The sequence below is a fragment of the Salvia hispanica genome, chromosome 4 (assembly GCF_023119035.1).
Source record: "Salvia hispanica cultivar TCC Black 2014 chromosome 4, UniMelb_Shisp_WGS_1.0, whole genome shotgun sequence".
Lineage (NCBI taxonomy): Eukaryota > Viridiplantae > Streptophyta > Magnoliopsida > Lamiales > Lamiaceae > Salvia > Salvia hispanica.
Window position 1 is genome coordinate 57,143,947 of NC_062968.1, and position 27,579 is coordinate 57,171,525.

The 27,579-nt window shown below is 36.4% G+C and overlaps 6 protein-coding genes and 2 long non-coding RNA genes across 8 annotated transcripts; 3 read left to right on the forward strand and 5 right to left on the reverse strand.

Annotated features, from left to right (window-relative positions):
• Window positions 1-1,299: 1,299 nt before the first annotated feature.
• LOC125221263 lies at window positions 1,300-2,311 on the reverse strand. Its single transcript, XR_007176375.1, has 3 exons — window positions 2,280-2,311; window positions 1,826-1,894; window positions 1,300-1,331 (listed from the first exon to the last, which is right to left on the reverse strand). It is a non-coding gene; the product is annotated as an uncharacterized LOC125221263 (long non-coding RNA).
• A 2,220-nt stretch (window positions 2,312-4,531) lies between these two features.
• On the forward strand, window positions 4,532-7,549 carry LOC125218702 (nuclear cap-binding protein subunit 2-like). Its single transcript, XM_048120440.1, has 8 exons — window positions 4,532-4,643; window positions 4,892-5,115; window positions 5,596-5,734; window positions 5,812-5,845; window positions 6,130-6,240; window positions 6,606-6,656; window positions 6,734-6,840; window positions 7,295-7,549. The coding sequence occupies exons 1-8, from the start codon at window positions 4,626-4,628 to the stop codon at window positions 7,367-7,369; spliced, it is 759 nt and encodes a 252-aa protein (XP_047976397.1). The 5' UTR covers window positions 4,532-4,625; the 3' UTR covers window positions 7,370-7,549.
• Window positions 7,550-9,207: 1,658 nt separating this feature from the next.
• On the forward strand, window positions 9,208-11,667 carry LOC125222879 (putative methylesterase 14, chloroplastic). Its single transcript, XM_048125734.1, has 5 exons — window positions 9,208-9,657; window positions 10,477-10,716; window positions 10,807-10,950; window positions 11,021-11,155; window positions 11,266-11,667. Exons 1-5 carry the CDS (start codon window positions 9,391-9,393, stop codon window positions 11,536-11,538), a joined length of 1,059 nt encoding a protein of 352 aa, XP_047981691.1. The 5' UTR covers window positions 9,208-9,390; the 3' UTR covers window positions 11,539-11,667.
• On the reverse strand, window positions 11,531-14,119 carry LOC125222881 (esterase AGAP003155-like). The gene is made up of 6 exons (XM_048125735.1): window positions 13,642-14,119; window positions 12,692-12,790; window positions 12,535-12,576; window positions 12,329-12,458; window positions 11,947-12,048; window positions 11,531-11,766 (listed from the first exon to the last, which is right to left on the reverse strand). Exons 1-6 carry the CDS (start codon window positions 13,990-13,992, stop codon window positions 11,657-11,659), a joined length of 834 nt encoding a protein of 277 aa, XP_047981692.1. The 5' UTR covers window positions 13,993-14,119; the 3' UTR covers window positions 11,531-11,656.
• Window positions 14,120-15,754: 1,635 nt separating this feature from the next.
• Window positions 15,755-18,226, reverse strand: LOC125185434 (esterase AGAP003155-like). The gene is made up of 6 exons (XM_048081964.1): window positions 17,817-18,226; window positions 16,842-16,940; window positions 16,662-16,703; window positions 16,456-16,585; window positions 16,075-16,176; window positions 15,755-15,928 (listed from the first exon to the last, which is right to left on the reverse strand). Exons 1-6 carry the CDS (start codon window positions 18,165-18,167, stop codon window positions 15,867-15,869), a joined length of 786 nt encoding a protein of 261 aa, XP_047937921.1. The 5' UTR covers window positions 18,168-18,226; the 3' UTR covers window positions 15,755-15,866.
• A 984-nt stretch (window positions 18,227-19,210) lies between these two features.
• On the reverse strand, window positions 19,211-19,951 carry LOC125219409. The gene is made up of 3 exons (XR_007176129.1): window positions 19,900-19,951; window positions 19,695-19,824; window positions 19,211-19,527 (listed from the first exon to the last, which is right to left on the reverse strand). It is a non-coding gene; the product is annotated as an uncharacterized LOC125219409 (long non-coding RNA).
• A 928-nt stretch (window positions 19,952-20,879) lies between these two features.
• LOC125219860 lies at window positions 20,880-22,560 on the reverse strand. Its single transcript, XM_048121944.1, has 2 exons — window positions 22,321-22,560; window positions 20,880-21,256 (listed from the first exon to the last, which is right to left on the reverse strand). The coding sequence occupies exons 1-2, from the start codon at window positions 22,385-22,387 to the stop codon at window positions 21,012-21,014; spliced, it is 312 nt and encodes a 103-aa protein (XP_047977901.1). The 5' UTR covers window positions 22,388-22,560; the 3' UTR covers window positions 20,880-21,011.
• A 709-nt stretch (window positions 22,561-23,269) lies between these two features.
• Window positions 23,270-26,130, forward strand: LOC125222726 (elongation factor 1-gamma 2-like). Its single transcript, XM_048125493.1, has 8 exons — window positions 23,270-23,402; window positions 23,506-23,557; window positions 24,202-24,348; window positions 24,450-24,510; window positions 24,593-24,645; window positions 24,759-24,860; window positions 24,973-25,471; window positions 25,558-26,130. The coding sequence occupies exons 2-8, from the start codon at window positions 23,549-23,551 to the stop codon at window positions 25,935-25,937; spliced, it is 1,251 nt and encodes a 416-aa protein (XP_047981450.1). The 5' UTR covers window positions 23,270-23,402; window positions 23,506-23,548; the 3' UTR covers window positions 25,938-26,130.
• Window positions 26,131-27,579: the final 1,449 nt, after the last annotated feature.

Genomic DNA, 27,579 nt, shown 5'->3' on the forward strand with positions numbered 1-27,579 from the left:
ATATGGATCACGGGTGTTCACCTAGGGATCATGCTTATCTATCGGGTCTCATGTGTGGCTAGGAAGGTCGGGTTAATTGGTTAGACCCCCTCTCGGGTGCATCTAACGCGTTGATCGGCCTCTAATGTCGGAGTCTCCTCCCTACACTTCAAGACCGACTCCTAAAACCTACGGACCCAAGCCCTCTCTCTAGCTATGCATCTCTCGATAACATAAACCGCACGGAGTTGTTGATTATTTTACAATCCAACCAAGCATCTCTCAATGACAATGATTAGAACAAGACATCCAATTGTTAGCTAAGCAATTATACAATGAAAAAGCACAATAACCAACAAAACCATCACAAAAGAGTTAGATAAGCATAAATCAAGGTTTAACCCATGGATTCCATACAAACTTCACCAATTTCCCTAATAAAGGCTTAGCCACTCATAATGGAAGCTAAAACAAAAGTCAAAACATGAACATCAAAAGAAAACATAGTGGAAATGGAAAATGGAACTCCCTAAGGTGGACTTGATGTTGGGGAGAATCTTTCTTCTTCAATCTCTTGAAGATGGAAGCCTCCTTGCCTTCAATCCTCTTGAATCTCTCAATTTTTCTCTTGAATTTGCAGTGGGGGTAGTTAGGGTTCGAAAATGAGTAAGAACCCTTTTATACTCGGAGTGAAAAAGGGCAAAAATGTGTATCTGCGTTAAACGCCTGCTCGCGCGATTGGCAATATGAAGAACGTCCGATCGCGCAATCCGGAAGTATCGCGATGCCAGACAAAAACGCCCGATCGGGCTTTTTGTCGGATGCGAAAAGCCCGAACGGGTTTTCTCTCTGGAATTCACTATGCTTCGAAACGCCCGTTTCTTCGGATGAAAAACGCCCGATAGGGCGAAGCCCCTGGAATCATCCATTTGCTCTGTTTTTGTAACAGCCCGGCATTTCTAGGGTATAATAAATGCGGCGACTACTACTTAGGCGAACTTAAATACAACAAGAACAGAGACTAGGGTTTCAATTAAAGAGATTTACTGACCATTTAATGAAGATCAAGGCAATAAGTCACGGCTAACTTACGAGAATCAAGACTTAATAGATTAGGCTCAAAAGTCAAAGGTTTAGCATAATTCCAACAAAACGCAATAATTCTCCTCATTCCAAAACAAAGAATTTAAGTTCACCACAACCAAAGATAATAAGTTTAAAAGAAATTTCAGCGGAAGCATTTCAAGAGAAAGCGGAGCCATGTATGAAGACACGACTACACTTATAGTTCCAACGTCCAATTTATTCGATTCAATCTTCTCAACACCACCGACCGCCCATCGCCGCTCAACCTGCACATAGGGAAAACACATGCAGGGCTGAGTATTTTAAACATACTCAGTGGACTCATGCCAAATCATTTTATAGTTATGCCACCCTTACCATAGTGAACTCGAGGTTTTGCATTTATTTAAAGATAAGCATCGAGTATCACAAAAATATATCATGGACTGGCCAGTCAAATAATACCTCCCATTTTCTCATCAATCATCATTTCATAGTGCGACGAAAGTGTGGCCACACTATTCGCCCACGAGATCGGCCGACTAGCAAGGACGGCTCCCGATCCCACCGTGTACACAGCCTGATAGGGTTTGCGGCCCTACTCAGACCCGAATTCGTTTATTCATAGCCACTGTAGCCTAATGGAGCGTACTCACAATCTAGGCATCAGGCACACACAATATCCAAAATAATTCATAGGCATGGCATAACAGTTTAATCCACCCTTATTTCTCCAACATCATATATTTGCATATAGAAGAGAGTTTAGAATAAAGCCCACCTCGATTTCTTTCGAGTTCAACAAAAATGCACTTCTTCTTGATATCCCACCGGGAACGCGAACTATCACCTTTAGTTCATATTTTTCAAATAAGTCTCAAATCATAAATTAAAATTATGCATGATCTCACGTTTCCCTTTTCCCTTCGATTATTTCCAAAATCAACAATCAGAATCAAAGTACGATTATCATATCGTTTTTATCACACAACAACTCCAGATTTATCATCAATTCGTGTCACGCATGAGTGCTTTTCTCCACACAACACACGCACACACACCACACACATGTGCACGCCTACCGAGGCATGCACATACACACACACACTCTCGGCCACACACACACAAGCATCCAATTTCACCGATTAATTTTCCCCTTCACTCGTTCTAAATGCATGTGGACTCAAGAACACCGATTGATCGGTAGGAGAAGAAAAGATTAATAATAGAAGTACCTTTTCTTGCAAAAACAAACGGTAGAAACAAGTAGAATCTTGATTCTTCAATGAATTCTTGAATTGCAGCTTCAATTCTTCTCCAAAAGATGAAGAATTAATGGAGAAAGTAGAAGAAAAATTTGAGAGAGTGGGAGAGAGAGATGTGTCGAGATTTTTGGGAGATGGGGGCGGTTTCTGTAGTGCTAGGGTTTTGATTTCTCTCCTCTTATTTATAGAGTGCAAAATATACTCAATTAAATAATTAAATAAGGATTTGGAAGAGATATGGAAGATTTGTTTGTTGAAGTGGCCGAATATTTAGAGAGAAATATTAGGGAATTCGAATTCTAGGCTATTAAATTAGCCTATGATTTAATTTGAATATTTCACGGAGTAGAATAAAATATCACGGAGCAAGAATAAAATAAAAATACTCCCCAATTAAAAGGAAAAGTGGCGATTTTTGGCCTCTTCTCACAAGGAATAAAATCAAATCCTAATTTAATTAGGATATGGCAAGATCTTCTTAGATTTGGCAAGATGTGCTAGGATATTTGAATTTAATTATGGAAGAGAATCAATAAGGGATCAAATAATATAATAAAAATTATCCCTTCTTCCATAATAAGGAAATTTCGAAAATCCCTCTAGACCAATCATAGGTTTCGAAAATTTCATAAATAAATAGGTATAATCGGACTTTGGATTTAATTTGGATAATTATCCCAAGCAATAATTAAATCCAAGAAAAATAGGATTTCTTTTCAATAAATAGGAGAGGGTCGAAAATTTCCACATACTTAAATAATGCTCCTATTAAATTCTCACTCATCCCTTAGGATAATAATTCACCACAAATATTATTTCCTCCCACATTAAAATATCCACATTTTTTGAAATTCACCTCCACTTCACATTTTCAAACGACTTTGACCATTCCACGGCCACGTCATATTTTCCACAATGTTGACTATTCAATAGCCACGTCACATATTCAACAAGTTGACCATTCAACTCAATCTCAACTCAAAATCGCAATTAGGTCACATAGAATATTGTAATAAATCACTTATCATTTAATTTCACATATCATAGCATTAAAAGCATTTAATGCAAAAATTTCCACGTCACAAAAATTAGGGTCCGAAAAAGCGGGGCGTTACAGTTTTGCTCCGTTTTAACCTGTTTTTACTTCAAAATCCCAACAAACTCATTATTTCATCAAATCAACAACTATATGGGTGAAAACCTATTATAAACACCTTAATTCAACAAAAACATGGGCTAAACACCTCTAAAACCATCCTAAACTATGAGTTTGTCAACTCTCCCAAACTTAAACACTTGTTTGTCCTCGAACAAGAAGAAGAAAATAAGAAAACAAACTCATGTAAGGATATGGAGTGTCATCATTGTCTCAGTAGAAATAAAATAAACAACAAGTATCAATGGCCTCGTATGCATGTAAAGTATTATGAAATATAGGTATAATTTTTGTATGCCACGTTTAATAGATAGGAGTATTTCCTAATTCGTAGATTATGGTAGATCCGAGAAAAAATTTAAAATTATGATTTAAGTAGTTTTAAAAATATATTGTGAAATTGACCAAAATTTAATCAAACTAATAAATTTTATGACAATTTACCATATATTTACATCATTAAAACATAGGCATATTTTTACATACATTTATAGAAATAATCAATGTCCAAATTTCAAGGCATCCAAATAAACAACTACTTGCAAATAACGATATGATACTTTTTCACTCAAATAAAAATATTAATGACATAACTGTACGTACATAATCGAACTTTTTTTTAACATTTTACACTGAAAATCGATTTATAAACATTAATGGATTTAAAATAAATTTTATACTAATCATTTTCCAACACTTCAAAAAAAATTAAAATTTTAATTTAAATATTTGTATATTTAAAAAAAAGCTTATTTTTTTTACTAAATATTATATAATTAATTCAAAATCATGTTACAATCTAACCTAAAATTTCTATATCACTTCAATCTTATTGCTACATATAATACAATAAATAACATAATTAAGTTTTAAACAAATTCAATCAAATTTAAAAATTTAAGAATATTGTATACATGTACAATTTATATACATTCATCTTTTCTCTTTTTGTTAAAATTCCTCAATAGATGGCCCATTCTTTGCTCAATCCAGTCCAAAACATTATCTTTATTCGTTCCAAATAAGAAAAGCCCAATCTAATTAATTTATTCCGACTTTCAATTTGGATTTTTTATTGGGAAATTTCCCATACTTCATTAGGGCGTTGTTTCCCCAAATTTTTCCACTGAAAAATCAAAACTTTCTGGTGGGATTCTCCAATGGCCTCGCTCTTCAAGGTAAATTTGAAGTTTTATTTCGTAATTGCTTGATTTCCTGTTTCAATTAATCGATTCAATTGCGAAGCGTTGGTTTCAGTTTGAATTACCGCATTCGTGTTCCATTTTCAGCTAATCTAGGGTTATGGGAAAATAATTTGAGCTGCCTGCATAAATGTAGTTGATGTATGCAATTGAGCTTGTTGTTTGCTGAAATCAGATTGCTGGATTTTGTTTACTGAAGTTTTGGCGATTGTTTTCTTGGTTAGGATCCGACGAAATTGTCGGCGTATAGGGACAGGAGGTTTTCGGGGACTCAGGAGGAATATGAGGAGGCGCTGCTGACCTCGACCACGGTCTACGTGGGGAATATGTCGTTTTACACGACTGAGGAGCAGGTGTATGAGCTGTTCTCTCGGGCGGGGGAGATAAAGAAGATGGTCATGGGTTTAGATAAGAACAGCAAGACCCCTTGCGGGTTCTGCTTCGTAATGTAAGCGTTGTGGATTGAATCGGCACACTCATTGCGCAAATTGTTCTGTTTTAAGCTTGTGAACCGAGTTTTTCGAGTGACCTCTTTTGCAAAGTGTTTATTGGAATTCTACATTGTGCCTTAATGCTTTCCGGGGTAGGTGCGTTGAGGGGGTATTGAAGGTGAGGTGGATGGGTAGGTTAGTTTTGTGTTGTTGTCAATTAGAGGCGAACGGGCAATACTGGCTTTGAAGTGCTTTAGTTACTCGAAGTTTCTAACTCCTGTTGGTAGGAAGAAACGGGGATGGGGAGTATGGTTGAGTTGGGTGTGAGCTCGACTCTGTTGTGTCTTTCATTGTCTTGACTCAAGTGTTGAGTACTTTAATGTTATCTGGAATCATATTTAGCTCGTCTTTACTGTTAATTGAGTGATGTATGTTTCTAGAAAGCAAAATATTTCTCTAGAACTCATCCCCTCATTATGGAGCTTCACACATATCAGGTACTATTCCAGAGAAGATGCTGAAGATACTGTGAAATATATCAGCGGGACTATTCTCGATGACCGTCCTATTCGTGTTGACTTTGATTGGGGGTTCCAAGAAGGCAGACAATGGGGGCGTGGACGGAGTGGTGGGCAGGTGAGATATCTATAATTTTGGTTCTCCTTGCCCCTTGCTAATCCAGTAATTGTTCGAATTTGTGTTCTATGTGCCAGGTGCGGGATGAATATCGCACAGACTACGATCCAGATATCCTTCCCATGGCAATTATTTTTTAGTTACGCAATTGAAATTGAATTTGTTCGAAGTTACCATTTTTTCTGTCCCCTGCTTGTCACTGTGATCTAGACTCTCGTATTAGGCACATTGTATCACAGAATACACTCAAGCGTTACTTAATACCATACCTACGTGAATACAAGTGATGGGATATCTTCTTATGCATTTCTATTCAAGAATGCCCTATGAATAAAGCTAATAGTTTCCATGTATAAATGAAGCTATCCGAATATCCATTTTCTTAACTGTCACACGTAGAGGTGGTTATGGTAAAATAGTCCAGAAAGAGTTGGAAGCCCAGAGGCAGCTAGTTGATTACGGTGGTGGATCGCTAGATTCATTTGCACCTGTTATGCAACCTAACTGTAAGCCACTAAACATCTGTATTCTTTTTTGCATTTGCTGCATATTGCTTGTGAAGACTAGAGCTCCTTACTAAAATTTCTGTTTCTGTGAGTGGCCTTTGAGCTCTATTAGTATTATTTATCCACATATCTATACCCCAAGATCGACAATCTTGCTAAATACATCAACACACAACCTGACATATTGTTTAAAGATATCAGAATGCGGTTTGAAATTTATTTTTGGAGCATTGTTTTTCTTCAGTCTGGTGTCCTTTTTATTTCAATTACCGATGAAGAGGGTTATTAATGTACTCCTATTATTGTTTGTTCAATAAATAATAATCGGTAGTTCATTTTTTGTTGTTGACTTTCTATGCCTGTAGATGGTAGGCAAGGTGGAAACTACGGTCAAGGGGGCTCCTACCGTGGCAGAGGTATTATTCTCATTTATGTTAGCCTTGCGATTCTGGTCATAAAACTCACTAACCGATGCCTTACTCTGGAAAAACAGATTACCCACGTAAGCGACATAGAGAAGATGACCGCCGTGGGCCAGATTTTCAAAGGAGAAAGTCAGACTTCGTATATCGGAGAAATCCAGATAATGAACCCAGACCTGTAAGTTTCTTATGGTTGTACAAAAATCATATCTTCACCGTTTACTTACCTTTCAAATTGATCTCTTCTGATTTCCTCCCCCATTCCCCCACACAGCCCTATACATAAGCATTTGTATGTGAAATTGTGAATCCATTTTTACTTGTTTGAAGTTTTCAATTTCTGTACGATGTCGATAGCTTTAGGATCACGTCAGCTCGCTCAAACCCAAAGAGGGCTGACATGTGGGACATGTCGGTATCAAAATATCTCAATGTCTTTATGTTCTTATTGCCCGAGGCTTATCTAGGAAGGAGAACAATTTTTTCGATTGTTGTCATTTTGTGCAAAACCCCCCATCACCAAACTAAATTTGAGAAAAATTGCCTTCTCGCAATCTTGAAGTCGAAATTTTAGGAAATGCAGCCTTGACTCATCCTGGTTATTCATGATCCACCATTTTTTTTGTTAACAGGAAAAAAATCCGCGATTTCGGGAGAGTGGCGATTCGGACGAGGAGGATGATGATGATCGGAAGCGGCCATCGTAGTGGTTACTTTAGATTTAGAAGTGTATGCCCAACTCTATGCTTTGCCCCAAAATGTGATCTTCCCACCATTGGTACAAAGCATTTATGCTTAAAATTTTTGTATTTTTTCTTGTAAACCGGAATACTTTATATATTTGTGTTGTAGAGCATAATTATTAGTATTACAATTTTCTTTTTTTTTGGGATGGTTTAATCGGTCAAGTGCCTATTTCATAATCGAATATGCATCAAATTTTACCATCATTTTTTTTTTATAAAACTTGGTATAATATTATGATTTAATGTTCTCTTTTTAAATGTATTCAATTAGTTGGCTATCGGTAAAAGAATGAATCAAGGATGTTATATAAAATATGATTGTGGCCATTTTTTTCTGTATGCTTGTGAGTTAAACAGAATATGTAGTGGTTGTGAAATTCATATTGTAATAGTATTAATTTGATATGATTTTGATTCTTTGTAACAGTGAATCGGGATTACATTATGAATGCACCTAACACGCAGCTGTCATCTTGAATTCGAATAATTTTGGAATAAATCCAGTTCACTTTCACCTATTAAATATACTAATAAATGTTTACAGTCAAATTGCCGCATATTATATTACATTTTCTTGATATTCCGAGTGGAGTATTTAATTTGTTTTGTTCAAATAATTTGGAATGGAAAACAATTAATCCCATATAATTTATTAATAATATTATTATTATGGTAGGTGTATTTTTAAATCTTTCACTATAGTATTATAAGCAAATGTCATATTATCATAGGCTTAGTTAATTTAAATATGTATACAAGAAACATGATGATAGCACAATGATACCAGTACCACTATATAGTTACTCCTATGCTACATACAAGTATATACAGTAATAATTATTGTTTTTCCCAATAAATCTAACACAAAATTTGATAATTCTAACAAAGTACACCTGTAATAAGACCTTTTATTGGGCCACGAAATAATAACTCCTCTTTGACTAAGTATCAATCATTACAATTGCTAAAAAGCTTTTTTAGAACAATATTAACCACAATGCTAGAAGGAAGGGAGAAATGCCTTTTTTTACTTGTTAAACTTGATAGAAAATTCTTACTCATTAGATAAATGTTGCTTCATTATTCAACTCCTAAAATACATAGAATAATTGTTGGAGTTTGTCATTGCTATAATCATGAGTTGGATTTAATTTATTATATTTTGAAAAGTAGATTTAAAGATCTACTTGTATAATCAATGAGAGGGGGGGCCAAGCTGCCCTCTTCCAAAATTAATATCGACAGTTTTTATTATGAAAGTTCAACATCTCCAATTTCAAAATACAAAAAGCAACAACCAAAAATAGTGGCTAAAATGTTGAATCACACTCTTTTAAAATTTTTCTTTAAATTTGTAATAATGACTCAGACAATAAATTCTGCTCACATAATTTCTCTTGAAGAATGAAATTGGGTCATGAAACAGACAGATCAGCCTAAAGCAATTCTTTCTTCTTCATTTTTGTTAAACATCAATTTAGTATAAAACGTGATTAAATTCTCATTCTGTGGAAATTTTTTAAAATCAGATAGAAAAATTATGAAATTGAAATTTGATCTTGATAAAATAGCGATATGACATTCGAAAAATTATATAATTATATCACCAAAAAATCAAACAATATAGTCTATTCATAATTTTTCATCTTTGAAAATAGATTTAAATTTCGTAAAAAAACTGCACTATTAAAATTGAACTACCACATGATTTTATTATAATTTAGACAAATAAAAAGTAAAAACAAACAAACAAACGTTGAATTTTTTGTTGTAATATTCCGGTGGTTGCTGACTTTTGCATTAAGCTGGTGTTCTGTTTGTCTCTTTCCCACAAAATTTCACCCATTTTATCTCCGTTCTCACCGCAATTAAACCCAAACCCACCACCGCCGCCGCCGCCTCCTACTATTTCTCCCCGCCGACCCTCAAATGCAAGCCTCTGGTGAATAAAAATCCAATCTTTTTCCTTCTATTTCCAAGAAATGGGGAATAAATTCATTTGCATGAGCAAGAAAGATTCCAAGAATGGTGGGATTGGATCGAGAAGCAAAAGGGGCAGTCTTTCAAAGCGGAGGAGCTCAGTGGAGGAAGAATTCTTGCATAAGCAAGCCCTAGCCATGGCGATTCAGCAGCACCAGCTCTCTCAGCGATTTGACAATGGCTCCATGTCCCGCCGCCTCGGATCCACCTCCTCCCGCCGCCGCGCCGCCGCTTTGTCAGACCCTTTTTCCACCGCCGCTGCCAAGCCGGTAAATTTTGCTGTTTATTGTGATTTTGGCACTTTTGCTTGATCTGAATTGGGGGAAATAGGGTTTGATTTAGTGTGTGTTTGTGTGTGTGTGTTGAGTTGTTTATTTGTTGAATTGAGTGGTGGGATTTTGGTAGATTACTTTATTGATGGAAAAAGTGTGATCAATCTCTCATGATTTTCTTGAAAAGGTGACTTTTTTGCTTAGGAAAGTAGTATTTTCCCCCAATTTTAGTTGCTGTATTTTTTTATTGATTCTTGATGAAGATATTAAGCTGTGTTGGAAAAGGGGGTTTTCATGAGCAGTTGCAATAATCTGAGTTCGTTGATGGATATTCTTGGTATAGTAGATGCTATCATACTCGATTCGAGTAGTTGCATAGTGCTAAGCCTCGTTATCTAGGTTTAGTGTTATCGCGCGTACAATCATACTCAATGTGAGCTTGTTGTTTCGCATTGCCACCAAGGAAGGCTCGAATATATGTGTAAAAGCCGCGAGTCTCTTAGACAAACGCCTCGTTCTTGGAAAGTCTTCTGTTTTGATGCTTGATGCAAATGATAGTTGGTTTTAGGATAAGGGAATCCATTGATGTTTCTTGATGTAGTAGATGTTATCATACACGGAGTCATGCTCACTTGTGATGGCATCGATTTGCACTAAGCCTTGTTTCACGGTTTAGGCTGCTAGCTTCACGTTCACTCTTCTATGTGTGTGTTTGTGTGGATGTGTATAACTCGAATTCGTATGTGTAGTTGAGCAATTATAGTCACTTGTTTAGTAGTTTTGCTTCTTATAAATATGTACTATGTTGTTAAACAGTTGCCGGAGTTTCTGGAGAATATCAAGACGAAGAAATTTGTTTTGGTACATGGCGAAGGATTCGGAGCGTGGTGTTGGTATAAGAGTATTGCTCTGCTCGAGGAATCTGGACTGCTTCCGGTCGCTTTGGATCTAGCTGGATGTGGAATTGACACAACGGATGCCAAAAATGTCACGACGCTAGCAGAGTACTCCAAGCCTTTGATCGATTTTCTGCAGAGTTTGCCCGAGGACGAAAAGGTAATACTCATAAACATAGGTTCAGAATGCAGTTTCTCTATGAAATTTTCCTGAGCCGACTAATTTTTTTGACACGACACGCCTTTGCAGGTGATATTGGTCGGCCACAGTAGTGGAGGCGCTTGCATCTCCTACGCGTTAGAGCATCTTCCCGACAAGATCTCGAAAGCCGTCTACTTATGTGGTACGATGATAGCGGACGGGCAGAGACCTTTTGATGTGTTTGCTGAAGAGGTACTTCTTGAACGACATGTTATGATGCGAAGCTTTGTCCATGCCTTGACGATGTTTTCTTCTCGTGCAGCTCGGTTCCGCTGAGCTCTTTTCGGCAGAGTCAAAGTCTCTAATATACGGAAACGGGAAAGACAACCCCCCAACCGGATTCATGTTCGAGAAGCCACATCTACAAGGGCTATATTTCAACCATTCTCCTACAAAGGTAAACGAAACAATTCTTTTTTTTTTTAATCTTAGCCTGCCTATAATTAATGGTCGGAACGTAAACTGATATCGTGTCGTTTAATTAACACATCGATCTTCTCGATCCAGGATGTTGCTTTGGCAATGGTTTCTATGAGGCCTATCCCTCTTGGTCCGATGATGGAGAAGCTGTCTCTATCGGCTGAGAAATATGGGACGGGCAGGCGATTCTATGTTCAAACGTTGGACGATAATGCCCTTTCGCCTGATGTCCAAGAAAAGCTGGTAAGGGAAAACCCTCCGGAAGGAGTGTTGAAGATCAAAGGCAGTGATCACTGCCCTTTCTTCTCAAAGCCTCAGGCTTTGCATAAGATCTTGCTTGAAATAGCTCAAATTGCTTAGAAATCTATTTCTAAATATTATTTGAAGCATTATTTGATGTAGTTATAGTGTATGATACTACAAGAAAATATGCTCAATACATGTAGAAATTGTTTCAATTGGTAAAAATTTAGGACTTTCAAAGCTCAATCACATCATCATTTTCTTTAGTAATTTCTTGTTTCACTTCTGCAAATTCCTTCTGCATCTTCTCAAGAAAACTAAGCATGCTCTCCAAACCTTTCTCATCTGAAAAAAAAAAATCAATTTAATTATCAATGGCGACGAAGCATAGCTCACGTTTTTTCCCCTTCAATCGGTAGGTTAGGGATTCGAGTCACCTGGAGGAGTGTGTGTAATTGTAACTCTAAAAAGAAGTAAACCGTGTTACGAATTCAAGAAAACGTTTATTGAGGATTAGGTCGTTACCGAATCTGGGTATGGTGTGACCCTTGGGATGACGGATCACTAAAGGATCAACGAACGAGTCGAGCAACTCGGTGCCATGCTCCTTTAAAAAGTCTTGGTCCCCTGTTTCACGGAAAACACGACACGAGTTTTCATAGTCGAGTAAGCTCAAACAACTTTCGCGGTATCAATGCAAATAGCTCGCGAGTAGCTCGATTCATTTACGACGAGAGAGATGCAAACTTCCCGGCCCTACTTATAATCAAATTTAATCTTCTTTCAAATCAAAATTAAATTAGCTGATGACTATTACTAACATAAACTTGTGACATTGACATTTACTGCTTCATAAGCAACACACAGAAATACATGTAGCGTGCATAGATGATATCGAAAAATTTACCTAAAAAGTGAACAGACCGACATCGAATTGGTGCAGAATAAGCTTTTTCGATCACAGATTGATTTCTAAATTTGGCGCCCCCGATTATCACCACGAGTTTTATCTTAGGTACTCTCGTGAGAGCCACGCCCTGCAACGACAAAAGTTGGTTAGAATGTTTAAGCTAATGAGCTTCGCTAAACAAACAAACCGAAGCTAAAGCTTACGTTTGCTTGCATTCCAGCTAGTGCAGCAGATAGAATCGCACCCTGATTAGGCCAATTGTTCGACTATGTTAGATTTTACGATCATCAACAAATTCAAATTGTAATATCAAACGTTGCACAAAGGAGAAAACAGTCATACACATAAATGTATAAATACCTGTGAAAAACCAAGAAGACCATCAAAAGGGCCATGCTTGATCATGAAATCTTCTATATAAGCAAGACACTCATCAAAGTTCACATATTCCGAGAATTCCTAAAATTCACCCAATAAAAAAAGTAAGAATATTTAATATATCATCACAAAAAATAAGAAACAATAATAATAACAATACTCATAATAAAAAACAAACTGTAAAAAAAAAATCATAAAATTTAGCCAAATTCACTTTTATAAAAAAAGAGTAAAAGTCAATTTACGAATTTGGTCCAAAACATTCACTTTTTTGAAAAATAGGCCCATAACAAACGAAAATGTTGCCGAAGTAGTGTTTTTTTTTACGGTTCCGTAAAATAACTAACGGTCAACGCTAATTGCACAGTGGCATGACCGTTACTTTTTTGACGGAACCGTAAAAAAAGGACCACCGCAACAAGAATTTTATTTGTTATGGACCTGTTTCTCAAAGATTAAATGTTTTTTACCAAATTCGTATGTATAACGTACTAACAATATATTGCTCATACTATAATTTTTTATGAATGAACATCATACATTAATGTTCCATGACTAAAATTTTATATAGTGACTTTTTACAACAATATGTCCTAATAAAAATAGAGGAAAATAATACTCCTTCCTTCCCTGAAAATTGTCACATACTTATTTCATTTTTCGCCCGTCCCTTCACTTTTACTATTTTTGGCCGTGGACCTCATATTCCACTAATTCATTCTCACTCACATTTTATTATAAAATTAATATATAAAAGTAGGACTCATGTGCCACTAATTTTTTCAAACTCACTTTTTATTACATTTCTTAAAACCCGTGCCGAGTCATATAGTGACAAATTATGGGGGACGGAGGGAGTAATAATAATAATAATAATAATAATAATAATAATAATAATAATAATAATGAATAAAAAAAAAGGAAAATGGGACCTTGTTGAATTGAAACCACTCATAATAAGGCGGATCAAAGATTCCCTCAACGTCGGATTTTCCTTGGCAGGGAAAAGGGGCGTCGGTGAAAACGAGATCCAATTTTTCCAGCACAGATTCCGGCCACTTTCCGGTGACCTGTTTCTTAATAATTTCGCCGCTGGTTCGGAATCCATGGAGGCATAGCAATCTCAATTTCCTCGCACCTCCTTCGCTCCCCATTTTCTTCGCCCAAATTAAATCCCCCTTTCTCTCTCTCTTAATGCTAATCGATTCTGCGATTTCTCTCTCCTTTCGCCTGCAAATTGTCGTGAGTTTGGCTGCGTGGGGAGAGGAGTGATTCAGAAACATGTCATTGCTGTCGCATTTATATAGATTTGGAGGCTGCAGACGCCATGGATGGCGTGGACGGCGAATGTTCTCTCTTTTATGGACACGTGAAAAACGCACAACACACAGTGAGCTGGATTTTTATGACTCGAATATAGCCATAAAAATGTTCTATTCCATATGATTTATACAAGAAAAAACAATAGATGATTTTAATAAAAATAATAATAAAATTTAATTTATGGAAGAGGGAAGCATAAATTTATTAAATACTCAATCCGTCCAACTCTAAGAGCATCCGCAGTGGGACGGATGTCCCGGCAGACTTCCCAAAAACATACCGGATGCCAAAAATATCACGATGCTAGCAGAGTACTCCAAGCCTTTGATCGATTTTCTGCGGAATTTGCCCGAGGACAAAAAGGTAATACTCATTAACGTAGTTTCAGAATGCACTTTCTCTATGAAATTTTCCCGAGCCGACTAATTTTTTGACACGACACGCCTTTGCAGGTGATATTGGTCGGCCACAGTAGCAGAGGCGCTTGCATCTCCTACACGCTAGAGCATCTTCCCGGCAAGGTCTTGAAAGCTGTCTACTTATGTGGTACGATGATAGCGGACGTGCAGAGACCTTTCGATGTGTTTGCTTAAGAGGTACTTTCTTGAACGGCCAAATATCACATTCTAGCCCAAAGCATGTCTTCAAATCTCGGTATAGGCCCAACTTTCCAATTTCAAAAAGTCGTGATTGCAACCAGAAATTTGCGGAAAGGCACAATTTCCTAGCATATTTTTGGCTGCCAACACGACTTTTAAGGTTGGAACACCATAAAGTTTTATCATGGTATTAGAGCATGTCGTTGACTTACGAGTTAATTAAACTTTAACCGACCCACCAGTATATCTGGGCCGAAACAGAAAAAAACGACCAATCCAACAAATTGGAACCACTATATAAGTCTCATAATACTAATATTTCATTATCGAAAGTGCGTGACATTTTAGAAAAACGAGCATATTTTGGGAAAGTAGTTTTGATGCGGATCTTCGTGCCTTAACGATGTTTTCTTCTTGTGCAGCTCGGTTCCGCTGAGCTCTTTTCGGCAGAGTCAAAGTCTCTAATATACGGAAACGGGAAAGACATACCCCCAACCGGATTCATGTTCGAGAAGCCACATCTACAAGGGCTATATTTCAACCATTCTCCTACAAAGGTAAACTACACAATTCTTTTTTATCTTAGCCGGCCTATAGTTAGTGGTCGGAACGTAAACTGATATCGTGTCGTTTAATTAAAACGTCGATCTTCTCATTCCAGGACACTTATGTTTTTCAAGCTGATAAAATCAGCTTATGTTGATACAAGCTTTAACCTCAAAAAAATGATAGGAAAGGCTGATAAATGTTTTTCAACATACACTTATGTTGAATAGAACACTTTTAAATGGTCAATACAAAGAGAGCAATCATATTCTAACAGCTTAAAGTGATAAAAAAAAAAAATCAGTACGAAACAATCAAATACATAGCTTATTATGCTTCATAGTAGTATGCACAATTATCTCCACTTCATTATCCTCTATCTTTACTTTATTTTTCTCCATTCAACTCATAAAATGAAAATATGTACGAGGAGGATAAATGCTCCCCTGAGAGCGGAATTGATGAAGTACATTTTATAATATAGTGTACGTAATGATATTAGTTATTTTTTTATTGAATTTTTTAAAATTTGTAAGTATAATTATTTTTTTATTGAATTATTTAAAATTTGTAAGTGAAAATCTTATGACCGTGCATAGTACATGCACGGGTGATAATACTAGTTGGTAAAGTTTAGGACTTTCAAAGCTCAATCACATCATCATTTCGATAGTAATTTCTTGTTTCACTTATGCAACTTCCTTCTGCATCTTCTCAAGGAAACTAAGCATGCTCTCCAAACCTTTCTCATCTGGAAAACAAAATAAACATCAATTTAATAATCAATGGCGACGAAGCATAGCTCACGTCCCCTTCAATCAGTAGGTTAGGGATTCGAGTCATCTAAAGGAGCCGGTGTGTGTAGTTGTAGCTCTAAAAAGAAGTAAATCGTGTTACCAAATCTGGGTATGGTATGACCCTTGGGATGACGGATCACTAAAGGATCAATGAACGAGTCGAGCAGCTCGGTGCCACGCTCCTTGAAAAAGTCTTGGTCCCCTGTTTCATGGAAAACACGACATGAGTTTTCCATAGTCGAGTAAGCTCAAACAACTTTCACGATATCAATGCTCTCGATTCATTTATGACGAGAGAAATGCAAACTCCCCAACCCTACTCTCTAGTAGTACTTATTTGACTTATAATCAAATCGTTCATTAAAATCAAAATTAAATTAGCTGATGACTAACATAAACTTGTGACATTAACATTTGCTATACTTCATACGCAAAACACAAAAATACATGTAGCGTGCATAGATGATATCGAAGAATTTACCTAAAAAGTGAACAGACCGGCATTGAATTGGTGCAGAATAAGCTTTTTCAATCATGGATTGATTTCTAAATTTGGCGCCTCCGATTATCACCACAAGTTTTAACTTAGGTAATCTTTTGAGAGCCACGCCCTGCAACGATAGAAATTCGTTAGAATGTTTATGCTAACGAGCTTAGCTAAACAAGCATACCGAATCTAAAGCTTACGTTTGCTTGCATTCCAGCTAGTCCACCCGATAGAATCGCACCCTGATTAGGCCAATTGTTCGATTATGTTAGATTTTCTTGACACATGACAATCATCACAAATTCAAATTGCAATATCAAACGTTGCACAAGAGAGAAAAAAAGTCAAATACATAAATATATTGATAAATACATATATACCTGTGAAAAACCAAGAAGACCATCAAAAGGGCCATGCTTGATCATGAAATCTTCTATATAAGCAAGACACTCATCAAAGTTCACATATTCGGAGAATTCCTAAATTCATCCAATAAATAAAATAAGAATATTTAATACTCCTATATCATCACAAAAAATAAGGAACAAATAATAATAATAGTAATAATCATAATAAAAAGACAAATTGTAAAAAAAAATCACGAAATTTAATCAAATTCATAAATTTCAGATGTGCCCTCAATCATCCCATGGGAAAAAATTATGATCGCATACTTATATTGCTCATATGGAATAGTATCATTTTTTATGAATGGACATCTTTGTTTAACTATAGACACTACGTCCTATATGAATTTTTCGCTAATTCTATCACATACAAGAGATTATTAAAATAAATTTATATTTTAACCATGACTAAATTTTATAGTAGTACTCCTAACTTTTTTACTATTCCCTCCGTCCCGGATAATTCGGGTCACGTTGACCGGGCACGGATTTTAAGAATTGTAATGAAAAGTGGGTTGAAAAAGTTAGTGGAATGATGGTTCTACCTTTATATATTAGTTTTATAATAAAATGTTAGTAGGAATGAGACAAATTATGTGGGACGAACCGAAATGAAAAATTGGGACGAATTATCAGGGACGGGGGAGTACAATATATTATACTCCCTCTGTCCATGAATAAGAGTCCCGCTTTTTCATTTTGGTCCGTCCACGAATAGGAGTCCCGGTTCATAATTACCATAAATGTTAAAGAGACCTTACATTCCACCAACTCATTTATTCCACTCACATATCATTTAAAACTAATATATACAAGTGGGACTCTATTCCACTAACTTTCTTCCACCCACTTTTCTTATCATTTCTTAAAACTCGTGCCGGATAGAAATGAGACTCCTATTCGTGGACGAATGGAGTAATAGTGAATGAAAAAAAAGGAAAATGGGACCTCGTTGAATTGGAACCACTCATAATAAGGCGGATCAAAGATTCCTTCAACGTCGGATTTTCCTTGGCAGGGAAAAGGGGCGTCGGTGAAAACGAGATCCAATTTTTCCAGCACAGATTCCGGCCACTTTCCGGTCACCTGTTTCTTAAAAATTTCGCCGCTGGTTCGGAATCCATGGAGACATAGCAATCTCAATTTCCTCGCACCTCCTTCGCTCCCCATCTTCTTCGCCCAAATTAAATCCCCCTTTCTCTCCCTCTTAATGCTAATCGATTCTGTGATTTCTCTCTCCTTTCGCCTGCAAATTGTCGTGAGTTTGGCTGCGTGGGGAGAGGAGTGATTCAGAAACATGTCATTGCTGTCGCATTTATATAGATTTGGAGGCTGCAGACGCCATGGATGGCGAAGGTTCTTTCTGTTATGGACACGTGAAAAACACACTACACACAGTGAGCTGGATTTTTATGACTTGAATATAGCTAGGGGTGGGTCGATACGATATATCGTATCGAAAACGTTGTATCGTATCGAAAACGTTGATATGAAAGAATTTCATGTCGTTATCGTATGAAAAGTTTCGATATGTCGAACTTTCGATATGGATAATATTAATATCATTATCGTATTGATATTTCGATATATAGTACCGAAATTCGTTAAGAACGATATATCGAAATATCGTTATGGTATCGAATACCTACATATCGAAAAATATAATTTCAAAATTGAAAAATAACACAAAAATTTAATGGATTTATGTATATTTATCATTTTAAAATGTATTGAATTCCAATATGTTTCGATATATACAATATATATCGTGTATTCGATATAAAACGATATATCACGATATAAGGAAATTCATATCGTTATCGTATCGAAAACTTACGATACGGTATCGTATCGTATCGAAAATTACGATATATCGAAAATTCGATAATTTTTCGATATTTTTCAATACGATACAAGCGATATATCATTTTTTTCAGTATTTTTCCCAGGCCCTAAATATAGCCATAAAAATGCTCTATTCCACATCATTTATATAAGAAAAAACAATAGATGATTTTAAATAAAAATATTTGATTAGTCACATTAGTATTGAGTTGATTCCTTTTCGTTTTAATAAAATTTCATACAGTTAATCTTTTTTATTTATTTTATCTTTTTTAATACTTAATTTATGAAAAAAATGATGAAGAGGGTGTGTCTATCTATTATGGAACGAGGGAAGCATAAATTTATTAAATACGCAATCCGTCCAACTCTAAGAGCATCCGCAGTGGAACGGATGTCCCGGCGGACATCCCGACGGACATACCAAAAACACAACGGATGCCAAAAATGTCACGATGCTAGCAGAGTACTCCAAGCCTTTGATCGATTTTCTGCAGAATTTGCTCGAGGACGAAAAGGTAATACTCATTAACATAGTTTCAGAATGCAGTTTCTCTATGAAATTTTCCCGAGCCGAATCTGGTTATGGTATGACCCTTGGGATGACGGATCACTAAAGGATCAACGAACGAGTCGAGCAGCTCGGTGCCACGCTCCTTGAAAAAGTCTTGGTCCCCTGTTTCATGGAAAACACGACACGAGTTTTCCATAGTCGAGTAAGCTCAAACAACTTTCGCGATATAAATGCTCTCGATTCATTTACGACGAGAGAGATGCAAACTCCCCAACCCTACTCTCCAGTAGATATAACAACCTATGAAAGTAGATGAATGTACTTATAATCAAATTTAATCTTTCATTAATATCAAAATTAAATTAGCTGATGACTAACATAAACTTGTGACATTGACATTTGCTAGTACTTCTTGAGCAAAACACAAAAATACATGTAGCGTGCATAGATGATATCGAAGAATTTACCTAAAAAGTGAACAGACCGGCATCGAATTGGTGTAGAATAAGCTTTTTCAATCATGGATTGATTTCTAAATTTGGCGCCCCCGATTATCACCACAAGTTTTAACTTGGGTACTCTCGTGAGAGCCATGCCCTGCAACGACAAACATTGGTTAGAATGTTTATGCTAACGAGCTTAGCTAAACAAAAGAACTTGTTATTTCCGTACAGCACAACAACTGCATAAGCTGCTGATGCTCATTTTGTAAGGCATGATTATGAATTAATCCCTTCTTCTCTCTCGCATAACTCGGACGAATTCCGGTCACCGGAGACCCCAATTCGGTACCACATTCATATAGATTTGGAGGCGAAGGTTCTTTCACACGTGAAAAAAGCACTACAAACAGTGAGCTGGATGTAATGCTAATTTATATAGAGTAAGAAAAAACAATAGATGATTTTAAATAAAAATATTCGAGAGTAGTAAATAATGTGGCCCATGGAAAATGGAGTTCAATTTGGCACACCAACCATAAGCCTAACTAAAGCTAAGCCCTAAATGTGTTTGTGAGTTGACCAAGTGGTAGAAAGGTTAATAATGCTTGACGCTTAAACTAAGTAAGCGAATACTGTTATTAGTATCATTTTTGCAAAACAACGTTCGAACTGAATTGTTATATTCTCTACAAGAGGGACAGAGGGAGTATGATTTATCTGGACCATAACAAAATCTCAAAATATGAGAATTTTAGGATAAGAATCTATTCCAAAAAGCCCGTTAGCTTAACAAAGTCACCATAATAACAATTGTTATATTCCCTACAAGAATTGTTAACTTTCTTAAGTTGCTAACTTGCTAACTTATCGATGCAATGTATTAAAAATGTTAATACGATGACATTAAAATGTCAACACATAATTTTGTTGAACTTCAATATAATGTGTTAACATTTTGATGTCACCGTGTTGATATTTTTAATACACTGTATTGATGAGTTAGAAACTTAAATAGTTAGCAATATAACGCACCACAGTTTATCAGATACGCTTATATATCAATTGGAGCCTAAAATATTCTCACAAGTGCTAGAATGTATCTTTAAATTGAGAAATTTCCCCTTTTCTTTATAGTAATAGCTTTTTTTTTAGTTTTTTTAAGCTTTGTTTTGTTATATTGTCTCTAGCAAAAGCACGTTAAGCGACTGATGACATGGAAATATGAACATTAATTTTTAAAATTTAGTTTTTCAATATTTTGTCTAATGATATCTCCCATCCTCGTTTCAGATTGAACGACATTGCAAAGTGTCAAAACCTAGGAGATAAAAAAAATGAAGCTCAATCCCGGATGCCAAGTTCGACTTCAAGCTCGTCGTCCTGCTCAAAAAGCCTCAGGAGGCGGGCGTGTTGCTCCTCTCGCTTCTTCCTTTGCCACAGCTTGAATAAGAAGACGGAAAACGCCCCCACGGCTACAAGGCCGAGACATACGAGGAGGACTTCCAACCACGTGGAACCTCCAGACGATTTCTTGCTCGAATCCTTCTGGTTAGATGAATTTGACGCAGCTGAGGTGTCCGCCAACCCTACACAGACAACATTAACATTCAAGAAACGAAACAACGATCCCAATTAAGGGTGGGTGAAGAAAATCAAGTAATAACGAAAAACGAAAAAGGAGTATGAAATATGAATGCAACATAGGACGAAAGATTTGCCTAGGCTCGACCTTTATGAAACCAAAATTGAGCTTAGCCTCGGAGTATAAGAAAACTAACGATGTTAACCAAACGTTTATGAAGTTAGACTCAACTCCAACTTAAAAACCGAGTTGATGACTTGATCCCAAACATCTTTTACTAAATCTGAGCTAGCCTAACAAGCGTTTTGCACGGGAAAAAGAACTAACGGTCTTCACCAAGCTCTTATGAAGAAAATGTCGAGCTACGCTCCAACAAAAACCAACACACAATCATACCTAGCTTTTACTATCTGAGTAGCGTCATAAACTTTCAAGCACTAATCGTTCTCTACCGATCTCAGCTCCAACTAAAAGCAACGTGTGATTTAGTCCAGCTTTTACTATGTCGAAGCTAAGCCTCATCACCATTCAAGAACTAAATCGCTCCACACAAGCTAAAATCGGGCTTTTACTCATTCTGAGCTAAACCTCACAACCTTAATCAAGCAATCAATCACCATCTTCACCAAAAATCAAGCTCATCTCGCAGCAATATGCGATTCACCGATACATTTACCCGATACATACACAAATCGAGCATGATTCGATTGGCATTGCAGCATTAATCTTGAACTAATGATTAACATTCCACCCCAAAAAGCACAAGACTTGATACCATGCTCAACCTATCCAACTAGTTAGATCAAATCAACACAAAGCAATCAAAACCTAAACTAACATTAACAACCATGAATCAGAGACAAAGCAACAGCTAAATTAACAACAATCCCAAGAGAATTTCAGCTATTTCCTTCAAAATTCAAAAATTTCCCCCTTTTCAATTTCTTCTCAAATTAATCAACTCGATCCCTAATTTCTTTCAATCCCACAAAAGGGCTCGGAGATTCAACCTTAAAAATAATCCATTTCCTAAAAAAAGCTTAAATCTTGAATCTTGAAAGAGCGTACCTGGGATTAAGGAAGACAATAAACATGAGAGAAACAGCAAGGAGCTCCGATCTATGATCTGTATCATCGCAATTTAATTTTTGAAAATCCCCCTTTTCGTCTTCTTCCTCTGAGTTTCTTTGTTGGGCGATTTCTTCCCCACCGAATTAATTTTCTGGGCTAATTGGGTGTGTCGGGATAACAGTTGGGAAGAGTTGAATGAGACCATTCAACAACTGTCAATTCCACCATTCTTCCCACTAATCTACTACTAGTACTTAATTTTGATAAGATTATTGTAATATTATGTTTTAAAAACCAAAAATATATCTTGACGTATAAAACTCATTTATAGACCTGTCCAAGGTGTACCGAACCGACGGTTAAAACCGAAATCGTAACCAGCAGTTACGGTTCCGAACCGAAACCGTGAGAATTTACTCAAACCGAAACCATCGATTTTTGAACCGTGGTTCAATTCAGGTTCAAAATTTTTCGAACTGAAACCGTGCAGGAACCGCCCGTTCCGGACGGTTCCAAACTGGAACCGCGAAAAATCGCCGAAAAACCGTGAAACCAAGCCGAAACCGCAAAAAACCAGCGTTTCGAAGCCGTGAAAAAACGTAAAAAAAAACCCAGAAAATCGTCGGTTCGGAACCGAAATCGAAACGACGCTTTTGGAACTGTAACCGTAACCGCGGGACACCCTCGCGGTTCGATTCCGGTTCGAAAATTTTCAAAACCGTAATTGCCGGTTCCGGAACCGTGGGCACCTCTACTCATTTGTCGGCAAGATATGCACGGATTTTAGCAATATACTGTATTTTTTATAACATTTTTTGAAATTTTATATTTTAATAATCTTTTCTTTAATTTTTCAAATTAGTTTTTTTTTCCATTTATTTTTCACTTCTTTATCTGAATACCTAAAATGCCCGTGAAGTTTAAATAAAATGCGGCATATTCTCAACGAAAATGGGTACCCTTGATCACTCTCATAAAAAACAAATTAATCCACCAAGAAACCCTAATTCTTCCTTCTGCTTCATATCCTCTCACCAAAGCCTCTGCTGCGCTCGGATTCAATTCATCTCACTCTGAAAGTAAACGCTTCATTCCGAGTTGAATTCGCTATTTATACGCTCCTTGATTTTGATATTTTTGTGTATTTATGCTGATTGTTATTGATTTTGATTTGTTTTCCAGATTCTTCGAATTGAGAGAGTGAGTAAAAGGGTCCTGCGAAGCCATGGCTCTGGTGAGTGTTTTGTTGCTCTCGTTGTTTTTTTACTTTGGTTTATGTGATGAATTTTTTAGATCTGTGATTGGCCTTTGAGTGAAGTGTTGAGCTACTTATCTGCTTACTTTTGGATTTCGTGATTTAGATTGCGTTGATTCTATCAGAAATGGTAATTGTGGTGTTCGTTTGCTGTTGCTTGAGATAACATGGACTGGAAAAAATCATTAGTATAGTTAATTGAATTAAATCGAAACAATATGCTAGTTATGGATTGCTCACTGCTCACTTGCAATCTCTCCCTAGTCGAAATTTTGATTGGAAGAGAAAGAAACTTTTTACTTGAAGGTTAATTTTAACAAAAAACATAGATTGATATTTGTAATTTAGCTAAAGTTTAATACTGTGTTACTGATGCTGCTTGATTTTTTTGGTATACCTCTTTCGTTTCGTACTTATACAACTGCAATAAGTAGCCGGGATTGAGCATCACTGCTGATATGTCTTTATTTCGAAAGTGAACTTATGGGTGTCATGTTATTCAGTTTGGGGCTGATGTACCTAATTTGAAGAAGGCTATGATTTAAAAAGTAAAACTTTTTAGTTAAATTGTGGATTAAATAGCTTGGTCATGCTTGTTGACATTATTTTGGTATGCTATCCAGGTTTTGCATTCTACAGCAAACAAAAATGCAAACAAGACACTTATTGTGTCGGAGTTCAATGGTGTAAAGGTTGAGCTAGCTAAGGATTTTCAGATGGGTGTTACAAATAAGACCCCAGAATTCATCAAGATGAACCCCATTGGGAAGGTATGTTGAGATACGATTCAGAAATAGTACTATATAGTTACTAAATAATCAAAATCTTTGCCATTCTCTTTTTTCCTCATTTTAGAATTTGGGTTGTGTAGATTCCTGTGCTTGAAACGCCTGATGGCCCAATATTTGAGAGCAATGCTATTGCACGCTACGGTAAGTGACCTATTGTTAATTGTTGAGACTGAGTGAAATTTTTGCCTTGACATGACTCTTGATTCTTGCTTCTGCTGTACAGTGGCTCGGTTAAATCCCGACAACAACCTATTTGGCTCTTCCTCTATTGAAACTGTAAGGGACTGCTGTTTGACTTCTGGACATTGAATAAATTTTGTTTTTGTTTCATTTCATATGTTTAATATTCTCCAATTCTATGTCAATGACTGGTTTATTTTATTTCACAGGGACAAATCGAGCAATGGATTGATTTTTCTACTAATGAGATTGACGCACATATTGCTGCCTGGTTATTTCCTAGAATCGGTCTACGTGCACATCTTCCTCCGGTACTACTACTTACTTTTATTTGTAATCTCATAGTCATAAACCAGCACAGCAGCTCTTTGATATTCTGGTTACCAAAATGACTGATAAATATATATTTTTATTTCTGCACAGGCCGAGGAGGCTGCAATTGCTTCTCTGAAGAGAGGCTTGGAAGCTTTGAACTCCCACCTTGCATCTAACACCTACTTAGTTGGACACAGTGTCACACTAGCTGATATCATCACTGTATGTAATCTGGTGATAGGGATCAAGGCAATCCTGATAAAGAGCTTCACCTCAGAGTTCCCACATGTCGAGAGGTACTTTTGGACCTTGGTCAATCAGCCAAACTTCAAGAAAGTGTTGGGTGACATTGAACAAGCCAAATCTGTTCCACCTGTTTCAACCCAGAAACATGGACAGCCGAAAGAAGCTGCGAAACCAAAGCCAAAGGAGGAGGCAAAGAAGGAGGCCAAGAAAGAGGAACCTAAGGCTGTAGAGGAAGAAGAAGCACCTAAACCAAAGGCGAAGAATCCTTTGGATCTCTTACCTCCTAGTAAGATGGTTCTTGATGACTGGAAGAGGCTCTATTCTAACACAAAAACCAACTTCCGTGAGGTTGCTATCAAAGGTATGATTGGTCCGAGGCATTCTCCATTGCTCAATATGATGTTTGAAAATCTGCATAGACCTTATCATATTCGCTGCATTTTGTAGGTTTCTGGGACATGTATGACCCTGAAGGATACTCCCTCTGGTTCTGTGATTACAAATACAACGATGAAAACATGGTATCTTTTGTCACCATGAACAAAGTGGGAGGATTTCTGCAGCGTATGGACTTGGCCCGCAAGTACGCCTTTGGCAAGATGTTGATCATCGGTGCAGAGGCCCCATTTAAGGTGAAGGGTTTGTGGCTGTTCCGGGGGACCGAGATTCCCAAGTTCGTTATGGACGAGTGCTACGACATGGAGCTTTATGAGTGGACGAAGGTCGACATCAGTGACGAGGCACAGAAGGAGCGCGTGAGCCAGATGATTGAAGACGCCGAGCCATTCGAGGGCGAGCCTTTGTTGGATGCCAAGTGCTTCAAGTGAGAGAGAGATAAGCTGGCTCGACTTTTGTGATTGTAGTCTTTATCTATATCCTTTGATTCAGGAATTGTTCTATTATATTTTGTGAACTTATTTTTCAGTTTTGTAGCTTTGTCAGTTTGCTATGTGACTAATTTAAAAACAATGTTGGATTAATTGAAGATATAGAAATGTACTCTTCATAAATTTCGTTTAATGTATGCTGTATATTTCTGTCATTAATTTTCAAGTATTTATACAAATTGATGATTGAAGTGGATATATGTTGAAAATTTTGAAGTGTTGAGTGATACTAAATCAAATTCGTAGAATGACTTCTTTTTTTTGTTAAAGTTTTGTTGAATTATAAAGATAATTTAATTTAAGTAACGCACTCCACTGTGAGATTGATTTGTCTTATGATACTTATTCAATAAAGGTGTTGGTATCCCCACTTTCTTCAATAGCTTATAATTATTTTAATTTCCTTAATACTATAATATTAATGCTCATGTTTATGATTAGACTACATTGCACCGAATTCCAATATTCTATAATAATGATATTAGTATATTAATTTAATTCTACGTGATTCCAGTTTCCTAGCTAGGTGTTTTTTGGGTTCCAAATTGCAGAATTCAAGCGTTTGATTTCTTAGTTTATTTTCAAATTACATAATTCTAATTAGTCAACCAATCGATGTATAATATTTTTTCTTTACTTAAGCTTTGTCTCATTTAACGGTTATCATGAATTAAATTATCTTTTGAATTTCAAATTTTCATAATTCGTTGTTATCATAGAATTGACCTTGTGGAATTGAAACTTTCAATTGCAAATCCAATTGATACCTTAAAAAATTTAGAATTAATTCAAATTTCTCTCAATTTCACAATTTGAGATCCATGTCAAAAGTAGGTAATTGGAATTCCAAATAGTTATTATAAAATTGGACACCTTCGCATACTACACACATTCTACATGCGCACTGCACATACATTGCGCACACTACACACACAATGCACGCCACATTGTGCGCACACATACATGTTGGGGTTTGCACAACGGAAATTGCAAATTAAATAAATTCACATATTAGAATCTATTTAGGTGATTATATGGATTGATTCAATTTCATGCTTCAACACATATAAACATGTTATTGCCCAAATAATCATATAAGTATTAAATTATGATATTGAATCTTACAAGTTTGATTCTCCAAAGAATCGAAGTGGCTTGCTACTTCTCCACGTGTAGATCTTGAATGGCTGTAGATCTTGAAGCTTTATCGCAATTCCACAATCCTTGAAGCTTTATTGCAAAACCGGAGATCTTCTAACCTATGACCCAACTCTAAATCTAACTTCTTTGTGGGAGGAATCTATTAGAAACTATAAGGATCTTGAAGAATAAGACAAGATAAACCAATTGTGATGGGTTTTGTGTAGTGTAGAATGTCACGCCTCCTTCATCCCTATTTATAGAGTTTATGATGGGCTAGGTTAGGGATCTATGAGGCTTGGATTGAGCTTCCCCTACCTTCTTTACTAATTAAATTACTACTCATAGAATGTCACATCTCCTTCATTCCTATTTATTATTCTCATAAAAGGAGACTTTACAATATACAAACAATTTATCAAATTTATAATAAACTCGAAAA